The sequence below is a fragment of the Amblyomma americanum genome, chromosome 2 (genome assembly GCF_052857255.1).
Source record: "Amblyomma americanum isolate KBUSLIRL-KWMA chromosome 2, ASM5285725v1, whole genome shotgun sequence".
NCBI lineage: Eukaryota > Metazoa > Arthropoda > Arachnida > Ixodida > Ixodidae > Amblyomma > Amblyomma americanum.
Window position 1 is genome coordinate 34,273,187 of NC_135498.1, and position 25,419 is coordinate 34,298,605.

The 25,419-nt window shown below is 47.7% G+C and overlaps 2 protein-coding genes across 2 annotated transcripts in view; both read left to right on the forward strand.

Moving 5' to 3' along the window:
- The window catches only part of LOC144120955 (uncharacterized), a 38,910-nt gene extending 30,072 nt beyond the window's left edge, over positions 1-8,838 (forward strand). Inside the window, exons 9-14 of the mRNA XM_077653786.1 lie at positions 736-892; positions 1,456-1,627; positions 2,568-2,680; positions 4,671-4,971; positions 5,608-5,887; positions 7,852-8,838. Of these exons, the coding sequence (XP_077509912.1) occupies positions 736-892; positions 1,456-1,627; positions 2,568-2,680; positions 4,671-4,971; positions 5,608-5,887; positions 7,852-8,053 (1,225 nt within the window). The 3' untranslated portion in view covers positions 8,054-8,838. The remainder of the gene's footprint in view (positions 1-735; positions 893-1,455; positions 1,628-2,567; positions 2,681-4,670; positions 4,972-5,607; positions 5,888-7,851) is intronic.
- Positions 8,839-10,982: 2,144 nt separating this feature from the next.
- LOC144119609 (uncharacterized) overlaps positions 10,983-25,419 on the forward strand; it is a 48,077-nt gene continuing 33,640 nt past the window's right edge. Inside the window, exons 1-8 of the mRNA XM_077652184.1 lie at positions 10,983-11,358; positions 16,925-17,250; positions 19,355-19,511; positions 20,697-20,868; positions 21,875-21,987; positions 22,472-22,796; positions 23,239-23,518; positions 24,547-24,626. Coding sequence (XP_077508310.1) covers positions 16,961-17,250; positions 19,355-19,511; positions 20,697-20,868; positions 21,875-21,987; positions 22,472-22,796; positions 23,239-23,518; positions 24,547-24,626 — 1,417 coding nt within the window. The 5' untranslated portion in view covers positions 10,983-11,358; positions 16,925-16,960. The remainder of the gene's footprint in view (positions 11,359-16,924; positions 17,251-19,354; positions 19,512-20,696; positions 20,869-21,874; positions 21,988-22,471; positions 22,797-23,238; positions 23,519-24,546; positions 24,627-25,419) is intronic.

The window sequence follows — 25,419 nt, forward strand, 5'->3', positions numbered from 1 at the left end:
TGGGCAGTGTTTGGTGGGATATTCAGCTCAGACCTGGTGTCTGCCTCAACAGAAAGAGAAAACACACACGTTTCGGCGTCCTTACGAGCTCAAGAACTGTGCATTTGGCCCCTGCTGACAATGTAACAGGAGCTGATAGTCTGGTCAATAAGTTTTATTCAAGGACAATTGAGTAGTGCGCATTACAGCTTAGAAATTCCGGTATACTCTTAAACCCGCCTCGTTAGCTCAACGGATATCGCTTTTCTACTGAGCACTGGGTGGCAGGTTTGAATCCATACGCGGTGGTCTCATTTCGATGAAGGCCAAGCGTGAAGACACTCGTGCACTGATACTTGAGTGAACATCAAAGAACTTCGGGTAGTCGAAATTAAACTGGCGCCCTGCGCTACGCCGCGCTATGTAGTCCAAGGGGCAGCAGTGGTACGAAAACACTGGCTAATGAATTATTCGACACCACGGAAGTTCCGAGACTGCTCAGTCTACTTCCCTCACGCCTTTTTCGCCTCTGTCTCACCCTGCCCTCTTACTACGCATTCGTGCTCACTCACCATGCTGGTTACAGGCCTACCTACAAATGCGCTTGCAATCGGGTGCCATGTGCAGGAAGGACTTGCCACGGCTAGACAAGCTGTAGCGGTTTGAAAGCAAAATCGACATCACTATTCGAGTTGTCAGACTGCACATCAGAGCGCTTCTCTCCTCCTTCGCCTTACCTTTCCATTTTTCTTTCAGGACCGAGGACCTAATGCAAGGTGACACCGCAATGATAATAAACAAGAACCCGAACAGGATGGTGTGGGAAGTATCAAATTTCCTAACGCTAGCATCCAGACACGGCTACACAGTCATTATCGTCGACGCTCCGCAGCAGCTGACCTCAAATCCCGAGGTAAGGGCATCGGTTCTCATTTACGTTACTTCGCACAAATAATCCTGAAGGATTTCCGAGACCTTTCCACTCTACATTGTCGCGAGGTAATGGCCTTTTTAAACGCCATCCTTACAAAAACTTATTTAGACAGTCCATAGACTTCTGTCTATATATAAAGTCTATAGACTCTTTATAGACGAACCCTAGAGAGCAATCTATCGGCAATACAAATCCTATAGACAGTCTATAGATAATCTATAGATTTATGGCTATGCTTTTTAGTAGACTTTTGTCTATAGACTATGAGTAGATAAATAGAAATATCTACCATAAGTCAATAGAGTCTATAAGAAGTCTATAGACTGTCTAGAGACCATTTTTATAGGGGCAGGTTGAATACGAAGTGTATTCCAATGGCTTCTTCCTCGTGATAGTGTACAGAGAGTCACATACTGTAAACAAGTCTTGTCCATATTATAAGTAAATAAGTGGTTAGCCTACCAGCGACGAGCCGATTTTTTTTTACAATATCACAGACAATCCGCGCGTCACGTCGTTCATGACTCGCTTTGTGTGCCCAGGTTCTGAGCGTAGCCAGCAACAAGGGACAAGGCCGGCCGAACACTGCCACCCTAGACAAACAATGGGAAGACGTGCACCCGTTCGCCACGGGCTGGTCTCCGAGACCCAAAGACGCGGCGCGGCTCCTACGGCGGTTCCGGCAGCTGAGGACGGCGCTTCATATGGAAGATAGTGAGTGCGACTTGCTCTATGTTTAGGGCATACTATAAATGCACCCGGTGGCCGAAGACCCGTTCAGTGAGGCCATCGCAGGAAGCTCTTTCCAGTGCTGGGCTTTTCCGGTATAAACACGTATTGCTCCACGAATGTACGGACGGACAAATTTTCGAACCAGGTATAAAGCCGTATACTATAACACTCATCCGTTGTTCGCTGTTCAGTAAAACAATCGGCGAGAGCTCATATTAAATTCACGATACCGTCAAGCGCCTTGGTCGTTCACTTTTCTGCGCGACTTCCACGGTGTTGCAGAGACACAGCATGGGGCTTTTCATGTCCTTATAAATATTATCTATAGACAGTCTATAGACCTCTTATAGACTCTGCTGCCTTCATATGGGTACTTCTTTTTGTCTATTCATAGCCTATGTATACTGTCTACAGACAAAAGTCTACTAAAAGTGTATTCCATAAATCTATAGATTGTCTATAGGATTTGTATTGCTTATAGACTGTTCTCCAGGGTTTGTCTATAGAGAGTCTCTATACTTTATATACAAGTCTATGGACATTCTATAGAATGACTACAGAAATATTTGCAAGAGTTTCGCCGTCTAGACCGTCTAGCCAAAGCGAAAAGCAGTTTTTTCATCACACTGCCCTGCCTTTTTGCGCACACGCAGTTTTGAAACGGTCGTCCAAAAGGCGCCCCAAGTTAAGGCTCTCCTACTGAAAAACGAAAACGAGAGGGATTCGGCTGTCGCTCGTGCAGTTTTCGAGGCATCCTAGAACTGGTCCTTTCTTTAAACAGGTACAGACCGCGAACAGTGGGGACAGCGGACAGAATAGAACTGGGTAAAACAAGCCCTCATGTACCTTTCTGTTACCTTGAAGAGAGAAATGGAGTTTAACAAGGTTGCTTCTTGGTTGCTCATAACAATTTGCCTTTCAGGGACCCTCACTCCAAGAGATGTGTCCAGCAGTCAAGTTTTCCCCTTCTGCCTGGCGAGGTTGTGCCGTTTCGGTCGCGCCCCGGAGGACAAGGATTACTGCAACAGCGAAAAGGTATGCATATATATCGACGAACAAGGTACTGGGCTCAACGCTGTATCCGCTCTTCGTCTTTAAATACAGAGTCATGAAGGCGTCAAACTCGTCGCCAATCTGATTTTTTTAAACGTACCCTGCTACTAAACTAGTGCATTATGTTTTATTTTATTGTTTTGCATCGTCCGGGATTCGATGCTGCTTCAAAGTTTATGGTAGCCCAGAAACTGGTGTATTTTACATTTAAAGGGCTCGAGATCTTCTTCCTGCTCTGAGGCAAGCGGCTTATGGTGGCTTCCTTTTTGAAGCGAGAGCTACACTACGCCAGCTTTTCGAGCCTTCAGCGTGGCCACCCCGTGGCCACCGTGGCGGCGCCGTGGCTGGTCACGTGGTTGGTCACGTGGTGCGGAGCAGCTGCTGCTGCCGGCGCCGGAACCGAGCTGCAACAGCTGCGCGCATGCGCCCTGTCAAGTTAGGGGGGGGGGGGGAGAGACGGTGAGAGAGTGAATCCACGTCCAGGGACGAAGATGAAGGAATGCCCAGCGAAACGAAGCGGCGAAAGAGACTTTGCAATTCGACTGAGCGAGTTCCACTCGGCCAGCTGTAGCTATCGCGTCACTCCAGGTTTAACCAGAGCTAAACCACAACCATTTTTTTAGTACACATGGGTAAAACATAACTTCCGCTATTTTGTGATTGCTTTGGCGTGGTCTTTGTATCTTACGACTTGTTCTATAGAATTTAGTGCAGGAAAAAAATTATGTTCTATGCTTTCTGTGTACTCATCAACCAGTACTAAAGCCGCCTGTCGCGACTGCGTCGGCTCCTCGCAATGAGATACGATTGCGAAGGCTGCAGAAGGCGCTGTCGTTATGAAGAAAGAAAAAAGATTCTGGTGTTATGAGAAAAAATTATCTTGTTAAAACGAGGCCAGGCCCCTAAAAACTAGAAGATTATCTCTCGTATTTTTCAATTCTGGGGTATCAGCGTAGCGGAAAGAACCCGCTGGCAAGCATTAATTTGCTGCCTAAAAAATACCCCAGTGCCCCTTTCTGTAAGACTGTTAATGTCATTGCGGCAAGTTCTTTTTTTCGATTCGTACACGCTGCTTAGCAGTACGAATCAATGCTAACGGACATGTAGCAGCTTACATGGATCCCTACTTCATCTACTTCATGAGGCTGAATATAATGAAAATCACAGTTATTTTCATAAAAATTAATTTATCAGTATAAAAACGCGCTCTCAACTAAGAATAAATTTACTTTATTAGGACTCAACCTCACTCGTTCTATTTCAGCCTACAATGTACGTCACCAAATAGCATGGTCCATACTTTTCTGCAGCACTAGATATTCTAAGCAATGACTGACATATATAATTTAACACGTTGCCACAATATTCTTCAAAAGAACGACATTAAACATGAAGAGGCTTCAAGGCATACATTAATCACAATTATTCACATGTTTGAATATACATAGAAAGGACACCGCGATTGGAACAATTATGTACTGTCTGTACACTTCTGTTTTACTTGCAGTGTATTTGTGTTCATTGCAAATGAGTTTCTGAATTCAGCATCGTGAAATGGTGCGCTCTGTGATTTGATCCAATAACAGCAGAGTAGAAATTTCATAGAACTCTGCTAGATTCAGGCATTTAGTGGTTGTATTTCTTTCCTGTTTGTGAGTGGGCTCTTAAAAAGCTGTTGTGATCAGCTGCTGGAGCTATATACTCTGCGGCAGAGGGCGCAGGGTGACTTTCAAGCGGCGTCAAAGCAGCTTTTTTGTTTTGCACCCTCTCTCCCTTGTTGCTTATGTAACCTTGAGACAGTTTATAAGCGAATTCATTCTTTTATTCATTATCGCGTGCCCATTTCGCTGTTATTGTTTCCGAGATGTGCACAAAGCTTCTTTTAGACCACTGGCTGCCGGCCGTCGATACTTTTCTCGTGCTTCTCGAGCCGCACTTGTATTTGACCCACGTTGTTATTCGACTGACGCAGGTCAAAGAAGCCTACGGGCGGAGTGACACGCTTCGCGTATTCGGCTACGCTGTGGTCCGAGGATATGTGTTTGCCTTGGTAGAGCTGAGCGAAGAACAGGCCTCGCTCACCAGGGGCGATGGTGGCGCCACTGACACTAGTGACGTGGACGCCCTGTCACGCCACTTCGAAGTGGGCCTCAGTCCGAAAAGCTGGGATGAAGTCTCTTGCATCGTCGACCTAGTCAAATTCTTGCCCGAGGAAGATGGTAATGACCAGGACAACGCTCTACGAAGAGTTGCCCGCAGGATCAGCCTCAAAGGTATGAACTCAGTTGTCCCTATAGCAGAGGTTGTATGCCTCGGCCTACTGAGAGGAATGCCCGGAGGTCAGAGAATAAAGCGTTTGAGTTGCTATAATTCCGCGGTGAGTTGAAATGTAACGGCTGAAATCAAACTCGTGCAAAAAGATTTGCACAAGCGACGGAAGACACACGTGTAAAATGATATCCCCGAGCATGCCCTCATGCCATGCGCTCGTTACGCTTTTTTTAACATTTACAAGTTAGAGGCTTACCTTCAGGCATCCTCGTGTGCTTGGGTTAACTTTTTGACAGCAGTGATGTTTTGTCTGACGCACATGCCTGCACTAGAGTATGTATATTTAAAACCTGCAGCTTCAGGCTTAGCTTCAAGGTACTACACCGCTGTTGGTCGTGGTGAGGTGATGAATGAACTGACTTCTACACTTTTAGACGTTTTCTGGGGCAAAAATAAATCACAGTAATAGCTACACCGCTAGACCGTAATAAGTACAACTCGTCTTCTAGTTCCAGCAACCTGCGTCGTCTTTTCACAATGACACTGGTCACGCTTAATCGCGCCGAATCTCAGAAGATGCATTTAGTATCCAGGCCTTAAAATACATATCACTCCTGTCCTTATGCCTTTCCTGCAAGACGTAGTACCGTCGAGAGTCACCTTCATGCCTCTCGGCTCGGTCGAGGGAACCAAGTACAGCTACAGCGAGGCCGCAGCTGCCCCGTGGACACTGCTGTCTTCGAGACTGCGCTCCTGGGCCGCACAGTCGGCAGAGGGCGTGGACTGCGCAGAGACAGTCGCCGGCATCGACGTGTACGGCTATGCGAAGCCAGCAGTCGGCGTCCTTCTCCTGGTGGACAGTGCGACGGTGGAGCTGGACGTCGTCTTCACGGGATACTACCATCCCCACACGACCGAGTGAGTGACCTTCTCATCTCTTCAGCTAGCCGTATGCGTCGCTTTGTTTGTGGGACTCTGTGCCCACGGGAAAACCACAAACGAGCCAGTACAGGAGGATATGGGCTGGGCATCGTTCGAAGCACGGGAAGCTCAGAGTAAAATAATATACGAAGAACGTCTGAGGAAATTGGAGGATAACAGGTGGGCAGATAAGGCATTCAAATACCGATATACAGAAAGACCGTTGACTCACAATGGCGGAAAAGAACTAGGAAGCTAACCAGTAAGCATGCCAGACACGAGGACGGAGAAAGAAACAGCATTAAACGACAGGTTAAAAACGCGGAAGGTAAAAATTGGAACCCGCCGCGGTGGCTCAGTAGTTAGGGCGCTCGACTACTGATCCGGAGTTCCCGGGTTTGAACCCGACCGCGGCGGCTGCGTTTTTATGGAGGAAAAACGCTAAGGCGCCCGTGTGCTGTGCGATGTCAGTGCACGTTAAAGATCCCCAGGTGGTCGAAATTATTCCGGAGCCCTCCACTACGGCACCTCTTCTTCCTTTCTTCTTTCACTCCCTCCTTTATCCCTTCCCTTACGGCGCGGTTCAGATGTCCAACGATATATGAGACAGATACTGCGCCATTTCCTTTCCCCAAAAACCAATTATTATTATTAAAAATTGGACAGATTCAATGGAAAAGAAGCATAGTGTAGAACTATATCGATACTGGAAAAGGCAGATCAGGAAGGAAACGTTTTATGATAACTCAAGAGGCCTACTACTCTTTGAAGCTAGGTCAGGATGTCCTAGAACGCGCAGCTACAAAAAGAAATTTAACGAAGAAGATGACACATGTGCTGTGTGCGGTAAATCTGTAGAAACAATAGAACACCTCATCCTAAAATGCGATGGTATCCATCCCGACGTCGATGCAGGCCCAGTCACCCTTCCTGATGCCCTGGGGTTTAGAGATAACTATAGTCATGTAAATAAATCTGCGGTGGAAATTACCAAAAAGCGATTGGAAGATTTGTGGCTCAAAAGCAGAGAGGTGACATAAGGCTAAAAGTGTAGGAAGGCGTATTTAAAGAAAATGGCGAATTTTAATAACTTACAACAATAAACAAAAATAAAGAAAAAAAGGTGAGTATGGTGGCAACTGCCACCACCCCGTTTCAAAGGATGCTCCTACCTTCTATCCATCCATCCATCTTTCGTGGCTGTTTAAGGATTCATTAAGCTGGTTTGACTGGTTGAAACATTCGGTGCATTTGATTGCAATAGCAAGAACTGGTTATTATTGAGTGCTACCGTGATGTCATAATTTACATGTGGGATTGCACTGCCCATTGAAGAGCAGCACTCTTTTTTTTTACATTGCAGCAGTCAAGCGCAGCATTCAAGGTGGTTTCTTGAGTTAATTTAGTTAAAGCGATTTTTTTCTGTTTTATAATTGTGAAGTTTGCAACAGAGAGGGCAACCCGCTTTCCAAGATGAGGTCCGCTACATCCAAGACTTCCTGAAATATAATGTTTTCTCCAGAAAAAAAACAGCATGTATCTGTCGTGCTAATAATAATAATAATAATAATAATAATAATAATAATAATAATAATAATAATAATAATAATAATAATAATAATTGGTTTTGGGGGAAAGGAAATGGCGCAGTATCGGTCTCATATATCGTTGGACACCTGAACCGCGCCGTAAGGGAAGGAATAAAGGAGGGAGTGAAAGAAGAAAGGAAGAAAGAGGTGCCGTAGTAGAGGGCTCCGGAATAATTTCGACCACCTGGGGATCTTTAACGTGCACTGACATCGCACAGCACACGGGCGCCTTGGCGTTTTGCCTCCATGAAAACGCAGCCGCCGCGGTCGGGTTTGAACACGGGAACTCCGGATCAGTAGCCGAGCGCTCTAACCACTGCCGTGCTATAATCTCGAATCTTGTACAACTTTTTTTTCTTTCTTGTCTTCCAGGTTGAGTGGTCGCTGCTCAGTGTGGCCAAGAGGAGGCCCCTGCCCGGAACGCGTCCCTCGGAGACAAGAAAATCAAGGAGGCCCCCCAGAAGGCGCACTTTCCTGGCGTAAAGCACAACAGGAACGCTCGCTGGAGCTTTCGAAGGAGTGCTCACAGGAGCGGCAGCTTTTCTGGCGTCCAAACCAACGCGGTGGACACTGAAGAGACAAGTTGCTGCTGAGAGTTCACTCGCGTACACGGAAGAAAAACACCAGTGCAGTTCAGGCCAATAACATGCGCTCTTTTTACAGATAAATGACGGCGACATAGGCGTACCACTTTCCCCCGTCCACCACTCCGGCGTGCCAAGGAAACTTATTACTATTCTCAATGACAGCAGGCGAAAGCGGCAGTTTTCGGTCACGACTAACTGCGACGCTCGCGCAGTCGAATAAAATATCCATAAAACTGACGTTCCAAAATAAGCTTTGCAGAAGACAATACAACACTCTGTGAAAAACCGCTGTGTTAGTGGCCGCCTTACGGTTTCCAGATTAAAAAACAAAGGAACGAGGTCAATCAAGGTCCTTCGCAATGTTACAGATTGGATTTTTAAAAAGCCAACGTGCGCAGAAACAACGCCGTTGTAATACGATCAACCCGATTAAGTTTGCTGTAGGACACTGAACACTCCCATTAATCTCGAAGTAGCCCAGCGCTTCGCCAGCCATAGCCACCGTTAATATCTTAGCAAATTCTGTACCTTATCTTCCTGCAACATTCTGCCGCCACGTTATTTTTCATTTTCCTTGGAATCAGTTTTACGTTAATTTGGTCGGTTATCTTATCGGCTGCCCTGTCGATTGTCTTATCTCCACATCGCGTGTCTCTCCCAACTTTTTTACGTTTTGTTGATTGACACTGCGTGATACTAATATTTCTTGTTTGTTCTGTCAATCACACCACTTGCTCTCTTCGTTTCCAATAAATTCTAACCTTCTTTAGTATTGTCAGTCCTTTAGTACAACAGGGCACTTCTAACCCTGCGTGTATGTGTGTTTTTTTTTTTGCGATACCCTATCCGCCTATGCGCCACATAAATAAAAAAATGGGTGACACTTAACCTCCGTCTTTTAGGTATGATGGGATGGGATGACTCCCGGAAGCGGCTACTCTCCCCACGCAGGAAGGAACACGGTCTCCATATTATGTGAAAGACCACGCTGCATACATATAAAGCCCCGTTTAAGTCTGACTCGTTACCCAAGGGGCTTATTTTCCAACTAATTAATATTAATAATTGGTTTTGGAGGAAAGGAAATGGCGCAATGTCTATCTCATATATCGTTGGACACCTGAACCGCGCAGTAAAGGAAGGGATAAGGGACGGAGTGAAAGAAGAAAGGAAGAGGTGCCGTAGTGGAGAGCTCCGGAATAATTTCGACCACCTGGGGATCTTAAACGTGCACTTTAACAGTGCACGTTAAAGACATCGCACATCGCTCCTGACATCGCATCTGACATCGCACAGCGCACGGGCGCCTTAGCGTTTTTCCTCCATAAAAACGCAGCCGCCGCGGTCGGGTTCGAGCCCGGGAACTCCGGATCACTAGTCGAGCGCCCTAACCACTGAGCCACCGCGGCGGGTGCCAACTAATTACCCCAATTTTTCTTTTGTGCGAAAGTGCTACCTAACTAGCAATCCTTAAAAATGCGATGTCTGTTTGGCAGCACTGTCTAGCTCTGACGATGGGCCTCAATGTCACCTTATATCGAACGAGCATAAGGCAGCAGTTGCACCAATGGAGTCCAGGACTAAGGACACCATCCTCCTCTCTCCCCCTACTCTCTACCTGTACTACAATCGATATTTTCATCACCATCTGCCGGTCTCTCTGAAGCCTCTCAGGTGCCTGCAGAAATTAAATAAATGTTGCCACGACTGGATTTCGAACCCCACGGCGGCGTGAACAGATTAGCTTTGCTTGCCACTGCACAAGTGCACTATGCCATTGCCGCAGCCGTTCATGCCTCATGTTACATAACAACAAAAACATGACGCCTGCCAAGTTATTAAATGGGCTTACTGAGGAGTGTTTGGATAATTTTTCTAACCATATTTCCGTTTTTACAGACGCCTTCCAGCAAAATGAAAAGGCAGCCATTGGCATCTACTCAAGGTCTCTTGATTGCAGTTATTCATTTTGGACCCCTGACTATACTTATATTTTTGTCACGGAATCGTCCTCACAGTTCTTTTAAGTAAAGTCATGTCCAGGGCCGTAAGAATTGAAAAATGTTTATAATCGTCAAATTATACCATAAGAATATTTTCTATGAGCGGTTAGAGACAGTACGCAATTTTCATACATTCAGATATTTGCATTGCCTAAATGTGCCGGCTGCCCACTACTTTTTAGGCAGAAAGCTTTAAACATCAAAATAAAATTCAACTCTTCCAATACCTTCTTCAGGCCTGCAAAAAGTACAAAGCAGCTGCTGCAACGGGAAACAAAGGTACAGTCGTGAGCAATATGAAAGGGAACAATGTTTGAGCATTTATTTATGCATATGTGTGAAAAGCACAGTTTTTTACCGTTTCCTAGCTATTTTAGATCTCGGCGCATAATCTCCAGGTCATTCTGGCAATTCGGCAACAAATAACTCGAAAATTCGCAATTTTGTAATAGTAGTTTGTTCCATTTTACATTGCTCACGACCGTACATGATCGTGTAGAGGCAGCGCATTTAAGGTGAAAGCAATAGCGAGGTGAAAACAATAGCGTGCATATGTAAGGCAGTTTATCTATTCATGTGCATCATGAAACCACGGCACTTCCCAGATTTTTGCTACCACGTTCGTCTTGTACCTGCATTGCCTGCACCACAGTAACTATCGCGTGCACGGTAGCCTCGCCATCTCCTACACCCTTTTTCAGGAAATATTTGGCTCCCCATCGCACAAAAGGTCCTGCTGCAAGATGTTCTCTATGTTTTGGACATCTAGCGGCTTTTGTGTTCTAAACGGCGGCTCAACTCGAAAAGGAAGCTAGCAGCCAAACGCGGCAACGCCCGAGATCGCAAACGACTGCAGCGCCAACTCTTTATGTGGGAGAGCATTAAAAGAGAAGCCGTGTGGCGTAGAGTCGCTCCACTAGGTTTCGAAAGCGCGTGCCGCTCGCCCGCTAGTCTCCGATCCACCCAGCACGCCGCCCTGTTCGAATTCTGCAAGAACTGCCTTTCCACGACACGAACTGAAGTGCCAAGCCGCGTAGTCTAGCGGCCCTGTTGTGCTGCTTCGCTGTTCCGACGGCGGTGATAAGCTACGCGTTCGCAGTGCTTCAACCTGAAGGCAACACACTTCGTGGCGCGAAGCTCAGGTACTACGTTGGAAAGAACGGCAAGTGTATAGTTTCAGAACTGACTCTGACTGACTGCTGTCTGTGCTGCGCGCGCAAGGCTCCCGCCAGCGTCGGCTGCGCAACTTGTGAACCCATCAGACGTCGTTCTTTGTGCAAGTAGCAAGGGTATGTTGGTGTTTTTTTTTCACTGCTACCATCGATATCGTGCTCGAAAAATGACAGCGTATGCATTTCGCTGACCGCTTCGCTGCTTCCCCTTTGCAGGGAAAATGTTTACATTGCATTTTCAGCGTTGTTGCTGGGGCAGATGTTAATGAATGTGAAACTATGTAAGCAATAGGGAACGTTTTAGGCAGGTAGCATGCCAATGGCAAATAGCGTTTTTTTTTTCTCTTTTTATCCGAGTAATGCCTGAACCATGAAACGCCGGATTACAGCCGTGTGATCGTTGGGAATTCTTAGGTTGCAAGTATAGTGTAAAAGAGCATTGGATTCGCTGAAAATTTTAATTATGAAGTGCTAATTAGAAATTCAAAAAAATCCTCACCGTTATGTATGAAATAAAAATGTTCTCAGCTCTATATGCTGCATGCAGCAAATCAGTGTCCCATACTAGATTTATTTATCGCGTGTGTCTATATCGTTTTGTTTTTGTTGAAGTCTCTGGTTGTAGTACAGCAGCGATAGCATAATAAGCCTCATTTGGTTTCGGCAAATGCTAGAAAAACAAGCAGCGAGAAAAAGGATATCCTTTCTTTTCATGAAAAAAAAAGAAAATTGTAAATGTTTTTCTCGTTCACTGAGTCAGCGTGAGTGTCAGCAGCTCGAAGAGAGAGTGATAAGGGGCCACTGCTCTCTATTTCTGTTGTTATCGCCCTTTCCGCAACATGATCAGACGGGCCGGCTGCGAGAGTGAAAGGCTAGCTGTGCTTTGCTCTCGCAGTCGGAGCACTGTCTCCCTCGACTTTAGAACTCGTTCTCCTCGGGTTACCGCGCTGCACATTAAACCTTTGCGATGCGGATCACATCAGCTGCGTCGTCCGCGAGCGGTCGCGCAGTTCCGATTTACACTCTTGAGATTTCTGTTCGTGCTGGAATGAGATTTGTTTCCAAGTTTTGAGCCGCGATTTTTGTAAACTCGCATCATGCCTTCGTATTAAACCAGAGGCGTTGTTGTAGCCTGGGCACAAGCATTACGTCACGGTAAACGCACTGATATGTTTATTAATGCGAAAGCATCCGATGGCTATATGTCCTGAGTTTCGTGTCAGCAAAACTGTAGATAAAGGGGGAAAAGTTTGGTTGTGTTAGATAGTGCGTGATGAGATCTCGCTGTGGGAAAAATTTGCTCGATGTGGTGTAATTAGTTAACTAAAAGTGAAAATTACACTTCGACGTCACAATACCCACGGACGTCAACGTCTCTTCTCCGCAGGATTGTGTCGTTCTGTAAAGATATATGTGCAAAAGTTTGACTGTGTTAGATAGTACGTGATAACATCTTTCTCTGGGAAACATTTGGTTCATGAATTATAATCACTTAATTACACTTCGACGACACAATAGCCGCGGACGTCGACATGGCACCTGGACGTGAAAAGTAAAATAAATAAAGTAAAAGATAATAACAAGAAAAATTAAAGCGCGTGAAAATAAAAATAATAAAAAGAACAAATAATGAACAGAAAATGAAAGAAAACAAATAAAATAAAACAAAGAAAGGTCCCGTACTGGCGTCGTGCACGTGGAAAAAACCCGCGCTCTAGAAAGTTCCCTGTTTTCGCATTCCTCCACGTAAGCAGACTTTAAAGGGACACTGAGGAGAACTCTGAATTTTTTTTTGTTAGCAAAATCTGATAGTTCGGCATTTCATGGCTTCGTTGCCGCTTATCCGTGCGCGAAAGATGCATTTATTTGAAAGAAATTCGGATTCGAAGATTAAAAAGTTTTTCCCGCCGCTCTGATTCAAACTCAGGGAACTTTTATGACGCCACGGCAACTCTTATGACGTCTCAGAACGGAGTGACGTGACACGTGACGTAAACGCAGACTCCGTGATTTCTGCCGGCTAGCGGTGCGGTGCGCAACCTTCCTTTGCCAGACTCAGAGATTCGCGACGGCCATGAAGTAAGGAAAATTCCTCCAAGGTGGCGCCTCTTGTCCTAGGAAGTCATCACGCTGGTACTTGCGAAATTGTCCTGTGGCGGCGATACCTGTATTTTGGTTCTTGCTATTTTCTACATTACAAGAGCTTTGTTTTCAGTAAGAGTGGCGTTTTTGTGATCAGGAGCTGCTATTCTATCGATACAAGCCAACTTCAATTTCTCCTCAGTGTCCCTTTAAGTGCCCTGGTAATTTTTATTTTTGCAATTTGGTTTGAAGAGGGGCACGTGAAAATGTGGAAAGGAAAAAGCTTGCAAAATGCCATTAAGAGGTACACAACTCCTCCCTTCCCGAGCCAAGAAGGAGAGTGAAAGAATAGGACGTAGAACGGTCTACTCCACTGCTTTCTTTTTAAAACTTTCGAAAGCGCTGCGACAGGGGACACCAAGAGAAAGAAAACAAAGGACAAGTGTCCCCTGTCGCAGCTCAATTGTCCGTGTTACTTCACTGCTCTCGCAGCGCGAAAAAAAAAATTAAGAAAATGGAGCGCAGTGTGTCTAGCGGGATACACGTTTAAGAAGAAAAAAAACTCAGATATGGCAACAGCCGCCCATGGTCCACCACCACCAACAGCAGCAAGCTAAATCATTATTTCAATACTAATTCTATTAAACAAGTCAAGAGCGTCAAAATTTGTACGCCGAAAAATTATCCTGCGATTAGCTTTCTGCTAGGATTGTAAGAAATTCTTTAGTCTATTTCCTTGTCGCACATGAGCATTGTGTGTGTATGGGCGGGGCTTCGCTGCAGACGTAAGTTTTAACCGACTATGCGAGGAAAAGCAGTCGAAACGTAGGAAGCGATTGAAAGACCAAACAAAAAGAAGAGCAACTTAGAGACAACACAAAGATTTTAACAGTGCGCACTCAGCATGGGAAACTTTATTTTACTTTGTTCCTCGTGTTGGCTTCGAGTGAGCGATTAAGTGATACTCAAACCTAAAATGCATCCCTGAAGAAGGTCAAAAGCATCGTCGCTTCGTGCAACCACCGCGCGGTGACGAAGACCGTTATGCAGCCGTTGGTGTGAAAGTCGCCGCTCTTTACCATGATGCTACTTTTATGGGTAACCTGCGCTGCCAAGGTGGCACTGCAATTGATCCATACGGTGACTCAAAACTGCTTTTGTCAGCCGCTTGGGCCGCTGCAAACGCGAGAACACATTCTGCGCGATTAGATACCCGCGTTTGGCTGACAGCATTCATTGCCTAGCTTCTCTCGGCGTAGCCCAGATAGCTGACGCACGGCACGTGCGCCCTCGACAGAGCGCGGAGGCTCACGCCAATAAGCGCCTGAAGGTGGCGCGGAAAAGTACTAAGAGTACTACCCAAAACTGCTTGCTCTTCTCGCTAGGCAGTGTGTTATGGCGCTGCAATCGGCACCGCAAACTTCAGTGCAAGTTCCCCATAGGAAGCCCGTTTCACTTAACGCATCTGAGAACCGTAAGGGCTAGAAACGCGAAGCAAAATCAGCGGGGATCCTCTGACGCGAGCGAGCACAGGGCATTTGAAGCACGATTATCCAAAGCCACAGGAGCTCTGGATTAGGGGCCCCTCCCACCGGATCGAATGAGTGGAGCTTGAACTTCAAATCATGTCGATATCAATGAATCGAAATTAAATTATTACTACTAGTGCTATAGTATTTCGCTCTGCTGTTTTAAAAGAGTTAGCTGCTGGCTTTGATCGCACAGTGGTCATCGTTATCACGTTTCCCATGATATTGCCACGAATGACACATAGCTGAGAAGTGGAGGAATTCATCAGAATAATAATAATGATTGATTTTTGGGGAAAGAAAATGACGCAGTGTCTGTCTCATATATCGTTGGACACCTGAACCGCGCCTTAAGGGAAGGGATAAAGGAGAGAGTGAAAGAAGAAAGGAAGAAAGGGGTGCCGTAGTGGAGGGCTCCGGAATAATTTCGACCACCTGGGGATCGTTAACGTGCGCTGACATCACACAGCACACGGGCGCCTTAGCGTTTTTCCTCCATTAAAACGCATCCGCCGCGGTCGGGTTCGAACCCGGGAACTCCGGATCAGCAGCCGAGCGCCCTAACCACTGAGCCACCGCGGCGTGTCAAGGAATTCAGCAGGAGTTAGGATTCAGGAGATGTTCTACAGAGGCGGCCGCGGCGCTGGTGAGATCCGTGTTAGTCGGTAGCCGACGCGGGTCTGGAAGCGCACCCAGCACCTCCACCCAGATTTGTCACGAATATTCCACGACAGGCAATCGGGGACAGAAGAACTGCTCCAGCCTGCCGAACGGGCGTAAGCAAGCTGTTGAACCTCTTCTACTTCCTCCACTTCTCAGCTATGTGTCAGTATCATCCGCGTGTCATTCAATGAATTCGATGCGATTAAAGTCATCAACCAAAGAGAAGCGCAGCGTATCGACGCGGCTCACTGGACTTCACCACTGGGAAAGCAGAGGCAAGAGTGAATCAACTTTATTGACAGGATATATATAGAGCTCTTGCGGGTGGGCGGGGCCCATAGTTCAGGGCCCGTGGCTTCTGCTGGCTTCTTGGCGATGGCGAGCAGCACCTCCTGGTTTTCGAGCAGGACGCTGGCCAGCTTCGCTACTGCTTCAAGTGCCCATCAGGCGGCTTAATTGGTGGCTGAGTTCGTGTGGACATGTCCATATGATATGGATGAAAGTAGCGGTGTCGCCACACCAAGGACATTCACCTACGTATAATGTTGAATGAAGGCGATGGAGGTGGTGGAGATTAGGGTATGTGAGTATCTGAACTCGCCGGAGAAAGTATGATTCCTCTAGAGAAAGGCGTCTGTGGGGTGGGGGGTATAAGTACCTGTTGAGACGCGATATTTCTAGGCATGTGGCGTAGTGGCGGTAGAGCTCAGGGTTAGAAGGCCACCCTCAGTGAGGGTATCAGCTCTGATGTTTCTAGCCAGAGGCATACATTGCCGCTACGGTCACATACGGAGGAGGAATTCGTACGGCGGAATTGCATAGCAAGGAAGCATTATCGCCATTTCATCGCAGTAAGCACGCACGATTTTCGTCTTCCTTCTTCCACGTCGCGCGACCTTGTTTTGAAACCACAACTAAGCCAAAATATTTGGCTGTATTGTCGCCGATTCAACTCACTGAGAAAAATGTTGCTGGAGGAGCCCTTGCAGCATCTTGGCCTTAGTTTGAGCAGCCCGCTCTTGCTATCATTTGGCGCCACCACATTTGGGTTCAGCCACAGATCTGTTTGCACCGCTGTTCAAAATTTCCTGATAGAATCTCACCGACTGCCTTGCTAAGTGTTTCAACCTTTTCTTTTCTATCAATTATTACATTTTGACTAAGTCAATAATATTTTATCACTCTCTTTATTATTATTCTTAAAATTTTAAAATCAAAACACTCATCCCTTTTCTGTTCATGACGAAAAATTCACCGGTGTTATGCTCCCACGTGCTTTTCCTTTTTGTTAACTGCGTTCAGGTGAATAGCCACCCGATTCTTGGCCGATCCCCCAGTGTGGGTATGTGCCATCTTTTGATAGGCTAACAACAACAACAACAACTAAGCCTAACGCCGCGCGATTTCAGCTGAGGTGAACAGCAACGACATCACCTAGCACAGCAATGGGGGACGACGGAGCCGATTGCACGCTGGACAATACGCAACTGCTGGACCGCGTCGACGCGCCCTGCGTCAGGGATGAGGAGACGCAGCGCTTCCTGCGCACCCACGGACGTCTGCTGTTGATGGTGCGCGGGCCTCCCGGATCGGGAAAGAACATCATCGCCGCCGAACTGGAAGAGCTGTACCCGGACAGCCGCGCGTACTGGTCAGACAAACTGTTCAGCTCGCCCATGGCTCCCGAGAGGAACAGCGTCACCATTCGCGAGTCACACGATCTCTGCCTCAGCAAGTAAGTCTATGCGCACGTAAGGCGACGGTGCCCATGTTCATGTACGCGTTGTCCGTGTGCGTGCTGGTGGTGGCCGCGTCTGCGTGATTAGTTTAGGCTTGAAGCCTCCCGTTTGCAGTCCCTTATTCGTCTGGGCTGGAGGCTAAAGGGCGCAGTTAAGCGTCGTCGCATTTACAGTGTCTTTCTTTCGAAGGCCATTCAACCACCCGACGAGTAACACGCCGCAAGAAAAGGATAAAACACTGCTCTATTCCGGTCAAACAAAAACATTCCGGGGGTGGTTAATTATCATTATGCAATCACAGTGCGTTAATACTAGGCCTTCTCTTTGCTTTTGGTTCTCTTCTACTTCTTTATGCTTTCTTGTATCTTTTGCCTTGTAATTGCTTCCTCGTTAAAGGTTCTTTGCTCAACCTTGCTGGGCAACATTGATGTGCTGTTTTCTGAGTCATTCATGGTCATTATGTTATTATCAATGTTGCAGTCATTTCTTGTGTGTTGTTCCCGTGCCGACCATCATCCTGCCTCTCCCCTACAAGTGTAGAGGGGGATTTCCCTCTCCGTTTGCCACTCGTCAACCGTGGCAGGTGGCTGTACCGTGTACCATTCGTGGCAGGTGGCTGTTAGCACTTGCAACGTATCAAAAAGTTACACATCACTACGCCTCTGAATGAAGGCGCTTCCTCTGGAGTACAGCTATGCCACCCCGTGACCGGCACTTTTGCAGTCATGTCAACTTGATATGCCTTGTTACGAGCAATATAGTGGGCGGAAACACACCGTGGTGTCCGTGATACCGAACCTACGAGAAAGTGAGAGATACGTCGGACTGTGAAAAAATGCTCATTGGACCTGTCCCACGTACACGAAAATATATAAATATACCGTGTCCATCTGCCGTATCTTAGCCCAAACATTTTGTTAAAGAATACTCCCCCTTTCTTTTCGCTTCCCGAGCGCGCGTGGTGTGTAGTTTGTTCATTCCAGAGTTTCCGAGAAGGGGGAACTCCTTTATTCGCCCCTCCAGAATTGCCAGCGATTCCTGGGTTGCTTCAAGAGTCCCAATACGTAGGACAGCAACAAACCATGATTTCTGTGTGTGTGTGTGTGTGTGTGTGTGTTTGTGTGTGTGTTTGTTTGTGTGTGTGTGTGTGTGTGTGTGTGTGTGTGTGTGTGTGTGTGTGTGTGTGTGTGTGTGTGTGTGTGTGTGTGTGTGTGTGTGTGTGTGTGTGTTGTAGCGAGAGCTACTCTAGGCTACCAGTCGAGCATTTCGCGGTTCGCCGCGGCCGCGCGCCGCTCCACCGTCGAAGCCGAGCGTGACATCACGCGGATGAGCAGTTGTGCGCATGCGCCGTATCATGCTAATCAGAGAGACCCCACAGCTGTGCCGCGTTCTTTGCCGCACGCCGCTCTATCACCCGAACCGCGCGTCGCATGCGCAGCATTGCGTATAAAAGGCGGAGATGTAATGGGCGTCTGTATCATAACATTTGACATACATGCAGCGAAGGCGAGTCCAGCCGCTGCTAAACGGTGGTATAGACAAGAGAAGATTAACTCTTCCGATCCTGAGGTTGTCGCCCGGCACTTGGCTACTCAGCAAAGAGAGAATGAGCGTAAGAAGGCGAAGACAACAGCGGAGACGCCCGAACGGAGAGAGGAATTATTAGCCTTGCCATACGGAGATGCCAGACTGCCGAGCGTAATAGACTGCGCATAGCCGCCGATATGGAGCCTATGGAAGGCGTCAGTCAAAGGGAACCAACCGAAGAGAATATAAAGGCCCGTCGTGTGACTGATCACACCATTCGAGTTTCTGAAGAACAAGCTCAGCCAGGGAAACGTATACCTCGCGCTACGTATATCCTGGCATAGCCGAGCTAAGCCACTGCCAATTTTTGTCGTATTTTATAATTGTGCTCGTTACCGCTAGAAGCGCCAATAAGTCCTTTGGTATCAATTTATTTCCGGTTTTCATGTGAACACCTGCGGAAACAATCTCCTGGAACTTAGGTAGCTTTTTAGAGGATTGCTCGATATAAGCACCTTGTGGGCAGGTGCGCTGCAGGTTTTCATGTTTCAGCTTTCTTCTGCTTTGTTCTAGGATCGAAGGTTTCATGAAGAACGACGTACCGATGATCATAAACAAGAACAGCAATGTCATGGTGTGGGAGATTGGAAAATTTCTGGTGCTGGCATCTAGATACGGCTACACTGTCATTCTGGTCGACATGCCGCATCATTTCGTCTTGGACCCTAAGGTATTGCATTCACTAATTTGTTGATAGATACAGCGGCTTACAAATTATTGCGGTGGTTTTGAAGCGAAATATCGACACTTGCGTATTTCTGACACAACGTAAGAAATTGTCTCACGTTTATCGCTGGCTTTCTAGCGCTCAGATTTCGCACCGATATTTGTGTTTGTTGCCTAACCGGTATAGTCAAAATACTACATTTGCAAACCAACCTCTCACAGAGAGAAATTAGAGTTGCTATATTGGGTTGAGCACCGTTGCCATCTGTCGGGAAGGAGCAAAACTACGACTGAAAGGAAGAGCCGCTGTTTCCATTTCTTCCGGCCAGATGGCGACTGTCAGCTTGGCTGGCGAGCGCTATCGATAGGGAGCCGATTTAATCTGGCTGAAAAACGGGTATTTCCCCGCTGGCCAAGAGAAATGAGAGGATGATATTGCGTCTCTCTCGGGGGAGAGCAGCTCGTACAACCCAAAAGAACACGCCAGGCAACTTTCACTGCCTTCGTCACATTCCTTCTTGCCGGCGGAACGGCCGCAACGAATGTGAAATCGACGATGGCGAATTTCGTTCGCTCTTCAAGTCGATCGCCCAGACATGAACGTACCGCGCGTACCATTAGCGCTGACGTAGAGGTTGCTATGCGCTCTCAAAACTCTTTAACAAAAAAAATTCAGGCTGTCCTCGGTGGATCGTTTGAATGCGTTAGCAGCCAAACCTTCATTATATCCGACGTTCACACACTGCAAGTTCGTTATATCCAAGATGGTACACTTAGGTTCGTTATATCCGAGTTCCAGACAAGAACGCTCATTATATCCGAGGTGGCATACTGCCACCTGCCCAGCAGGATGTGGGAGACCTGCTTTCCACTGGCTACTGACAGACGGCGGTCGCCATTTCCGTTTGCACAGATCCTTTAAATACCAGCGCATTAATAAAGTGTCCCTATTGGCGTACGGTTCTAGTTAGGCACTCACCCCTTTACCCTGTAGTGGGCCTTTAGTGGGCGCTCATGTGCTAGTTGGGTTCAAGCCCCCAATGGCGATAAGATGGTCTGCGGTAGAGCCGACGCTGTCCCCTCTTTCTGTCGGAGGAGGACGCGAAACGTCTGGAAGCTTTCATCTCATGACTAGCGTAGCGACGCCTTAGCAGAGCCCTGAACTGGGCTTGTCTTGTCTTTCTATCAGGTTCTGACGGCGACCAACAACAAGGGACTTAGCGAGCAGTATCTGAGCTGCCGAGTGAAGCAATGGGAGGAGGTGCACCCGTTCGCCACGGGCTGGTCCCCGAGACCCAAGGACGCGGCGCTGCTGCTGCAACGATTCCGGCAGCTGAGGACGGCGCTGCGCGAGGAAGACTGTGAGTGCAACTCGCCATAGAAGGGTTAGCTACCGCAGGTTCGAGCGTCCCTCGCTGCTTAGGCGACCGGACCGAAGCCTCTGCAAGGCTAGGACGCTCCTGTCTTGACCTCTGCTATGACTGGTGGCGTCGCAACACCGCTGTGAGGCCGCTTTAGTTGCTTCTGTCGTCGATAAGTTGTGTGTTAGGGCGCTGCCATCGGCTTGGAAAACTTCACCGCCTGGGAGCGCCGCCATTTCGCTACCAGTTGTGGAGTTGCCATGTGTTTGTGAAGCTCGCGTCAGTCACTAGGAGGAACAACGTCATGCAGAATATATAGGGCAAAGGACACGGCGCATAAACGAGTGGCCAGGGCTCGCTGTCGGTTTAGAGGTGGAATAGGAGCATGGGTTGTCATTTCAGCTAAGCGTTCGCGCCCAGAGCAGTCCTTTATAAAAATGGTCTATAGACTGTCTATAGACTTCTTATAGGCTCTATTGTCTTCATATAAATATTTTATTTTGTCTATTCATAGTCTATAAAAAGTCTACTAAAAGTGTGTGTCCATAAATCTATAGATTGTCTAGTGAGTGCCTATAGGATTTGTATTGCCTATAAACTAGTCTATAGGATTTGTTTATAGAGTCTATCAACTTTATAGATAAAAGTATAGATAAAAGTCTATGGAAAGTCTATAGACTGTCTAAAGACTGTCTAAAGAAATTTTTGTAAGAGATTGGTCGTGACCAGGCGTAAGGCTTGTTCGTGCGAAAACCGAGCTGCGGGCGCGTACGAGCCCCAAGCTGCCCGTGGAAGAAGGCAATATCCTTAAGTACGGGGTCGCCGAGCAGAAGCCACCCAGAAATACGTCAGGGCCCTCAAGTCATCATCCGTCAGAACCGCGCCAGTTGGAGTAGCTAAAGCATAAATCTCGCAAGTATAAACCGCAAAATAATTGTTCTCGAAAGCACGACTGGAAACCTCATCCGCATTACCGCTAATGTGTAATCGCCATTTTCATGTGCAGCCGCTCTGGACCTGAAAGCGGTGGCCAACACCTGCGTGTTTCCTTTCTGTCTGGCGCGGCTATGTCTCTTTGGGCGAGCCAAAGTGGATAGCGACTACTGCTGCAGCGAGAAGGTTCGTTGACAGACACGCACTTGAGTATCAAATGCACTTCTTCAATTACATGTGCTCATCTACGAGTTGCTTTTCCATTTGTTTTGTTCGGGCGCAAATTTTGGCAGGGCATGTGATGCGAAGGCAAGATAGCAGCTGGTCCTTAATTGTAACGGAGTGGACTCCAAGAGAAGGCAAGCGCAGCAGGGGGCGGTAGAAGGTTAGGTGGGCGGATGATATTAAGAAGTTTGGGGGGCAAAGGACAGGGTTAACTGCAGAGACATGGGAGAGGCCTTTGCCCTACAGTGGGCGTAGTCAGTCTGATGATGATGATGAAAAGGTCTCCCTGGGATCGCGTTGGAACACCACCTTTTTTATGTCCTTACACGCCGCAACCTGATCAACCCGCACAATAAAATTCACTAATCGAAGTCACTGCATTTTTTAGCTGTGGAGAATTTAATGATGTCAACAACACATGCTCGCATCGAATGCACTCACGCAGGTCAGAAAAGCCTACGGCCGAAGCGACACGATTCGGGTGTTCGGCTACGCCATCACCCAAGGCTTCGTGTTCGCCATGGTGGAGCTCAGCGACGACCAGGCGTCGTTGACAAAGGGTCAAGACAGCGGCGAGGGCATTGGTAATGCGGGCGGGGCCGATGACGACATGGACGCAGTTACGCTTCGCTTTTCGATGAGCCTCAGCCCTTCGAACTGGGAGGAAGTCGCCTGCATCGTCGACCTCGCCAAGTTCGCGACAGAAGATGGTGGCAGCGGTGACGGAGAGGATGGTCTCCGCAGCGCTAGCGAAGGGATTAATCTCAAAGGTAACAATGCAGGGCTGCCTCTAGGACACTAACCCGTCATTACTGCTTGTGGTGATGGTTTTCCAGGTGACCATAAATGCTAGGAGTTCCGAGCGCGAAATCGAAACTATAGGGAACAACGCGGCGAGGTCGTAGTTGACACCTCGAGCATTCCAGCTACCCTTTACCCCTCATTTTGGCAGTGCGTAGTTGTGTGCGGGAGAATCAATTTCTTCGTAATGGAACCTTTTTAACTGTGGAAAAATCTGCCAAGCCAAACTACAGTCGGCGTGTTATGTGCACATGTGAACAGGCCGAGTCCAATGCGGTTACATTATCGCATATAATCAAACTAACTGAAGCGAGGTTGGCCTTTTTAGGTGCGATGCTGGATGTGTAAAACGCTAAGCACGTGCAATTCTTGACGCAACCGGTTGGAAGCAATGACACCACTTGTTCCCAGGCGTACATCCCTCGAAAATCACTTTCATGCCCCTTGGCTCCATGGAGGGAACCGAGTACAGCTACAGTCGAGCCGTGACCTCTCCTTGGAAGCTGCTTTCATCGAAGCTGCGCTCGTGGACAGAGTCAACAACAGAGGGAGCGGTATGCACGAAGAAGGTCGCTGGCGTCGATGTCTACGGATCTGCGTCCTCGGCTGACGAAGCCTGCCTCCTGGTGTGCGACACAGCGGTGGAGCTGGATGTCGTCTTCACGGGCTACTACCAGCCCCACACAACTTCGTGAGGCGTATTTTCGTTTTTTTTTTTGTTACAATGATAGGTATGTAGAGAATTCCTGCAGAGTAACTGACATTGCCGTCGTCGCACGCAGTAAGTGAAAGCACGCGGCCGCTTACCGACTAGTAGGCATACTGTCTTATGTAATTCTAGGCCGCGGTAATTTTATTCTTTGAAGTCCCGGGCCGCAAAATTGTTATCTATGTTGTCGTTGACCAGAAGAATGTTGTCTGTGTAGCCCTGGGTCATAGAAATGTTCACTGTGCAGTCTTCGGCCAAAATGTTATCTGTGTTGTCCTGGACCGTGAGAACGTTATCTGTGTAATCCTTGGCCTAAAGAATGTTATCCCTGTAGTTCTGGGGCACAAGGATGTTATCTATGCAGCCCTGAGTGATGAGGGCTGTGCAATGTGATGAGCGGGTGTTCTAGAGAATGAGTCATGTGCAGCCTTTCTATCTCCGTCATCCGCAGCCACAGACCAGGACATTCCTGGCCCACAACGAACGGGGTCCGGCACTTAATGCCTGGCCCCGTGCTATTGATCTGTGGTCACGCTATCCGCTCGGGAGGGGCAGTGGGCGCTCTCGAAGGGCGGTATAGGCACAGCTGTTGGTGTCGCTTCTTCGCCTATGGGTTCGCCTCTGCACATAGATTGTAAACAGCTCATCTCCACCTCCTCCGGCGTATGCATCCTTCATTCTACCTTTCTATACTCAGTCCTCCTTTCTGACGGTCACTGTATAGCTGCAAGCCCTGAACGAGACATGTACGGAGGTCGGCGCAGCGGACGGTTGTTTTGCTCTACATGATTTCATCTAGTTGCGACACCGTTTATGCCGTTGTGCGCCACTCCTGGTGCCGTTTGTGTTGCAAGTGTTCTCTTTACTCTCCAGAGATCGGAGTGAGAGGCGCACCATGGCAGTGCGCTTCAGTGACGGTCCCGGTCATAAGTGTCGTCGCTTGCGGAGTCGTGATCGAAAGTGAATAGTGCATCATGTTGACCCGTGCCTCTTTTGTTGACCTTTCGCAGGCTTAGCCGCAACACCTGGTCGCAGACTCGGAACTTGGCATTCGGGGCACGCCCGAGGCGCAGTGGGCCCCGCAGACCTTTTAATTACTTCCAATGAGCTGTCGCCGCAGTACGCGTGCCTGTGGTCGCGGATGTTGGGGGACGTGCTCACGTGGCTTCCTGATTGTCACTGCGTGTCGCTCAGTTTTCCTTGTGCCTTATCACAGAGTTAACCCGGCCCAACGTGCCTAGCAGCAGTGGTCCGAGATGCATTGCTGTAGGCCATACCAGGCATCTTGGAGGTCCTTCTCTTTGTGCGCGGTTCGTCGGCACTTGTACCAAACGCGGTACCGGTTCTGGATTTCTGGGCTGCTGTGACTCCAGACTGAACAATAAAATGTTGACACTGCCAACTTAGCCAGTTCCTGCAAGACCTTTGTTTCTACATGTGTCATACCGCGAAATAAAACTGTTTAATCATTTTTCATCTAAACGCTGCCACGGCTGCTAAATGTGATGATTTGTGAAGTCCTCCACATAAGATGCTTCCGATGACATTATGTGGTGGTATTAATATCATTACGCATTTTCTGGACGTTCAAAACCTAGAAAATCCACCTCACGTCTTTTTTTTTTGGAGCGGGTTGGCAACCAAAGAATATAAAGCACCGAAATTATAAACCGTTGAAAATATAACATTAAGTAAGGATAACGGTGCACTGTCCCCGTAAACTCAGTACAAATATTTCTAAGGTGCTTAAGCAAGCATTTGCGTACGCTTCTCAATTTTGTCATTTATTTCTGCCTTATATGCGAAGCATATACAGGGTAATTCCATTCTCCCCCACCTTTTCACTTGTCGTGGCACACCGCTTTCGAAGTCCGAGTTGTACT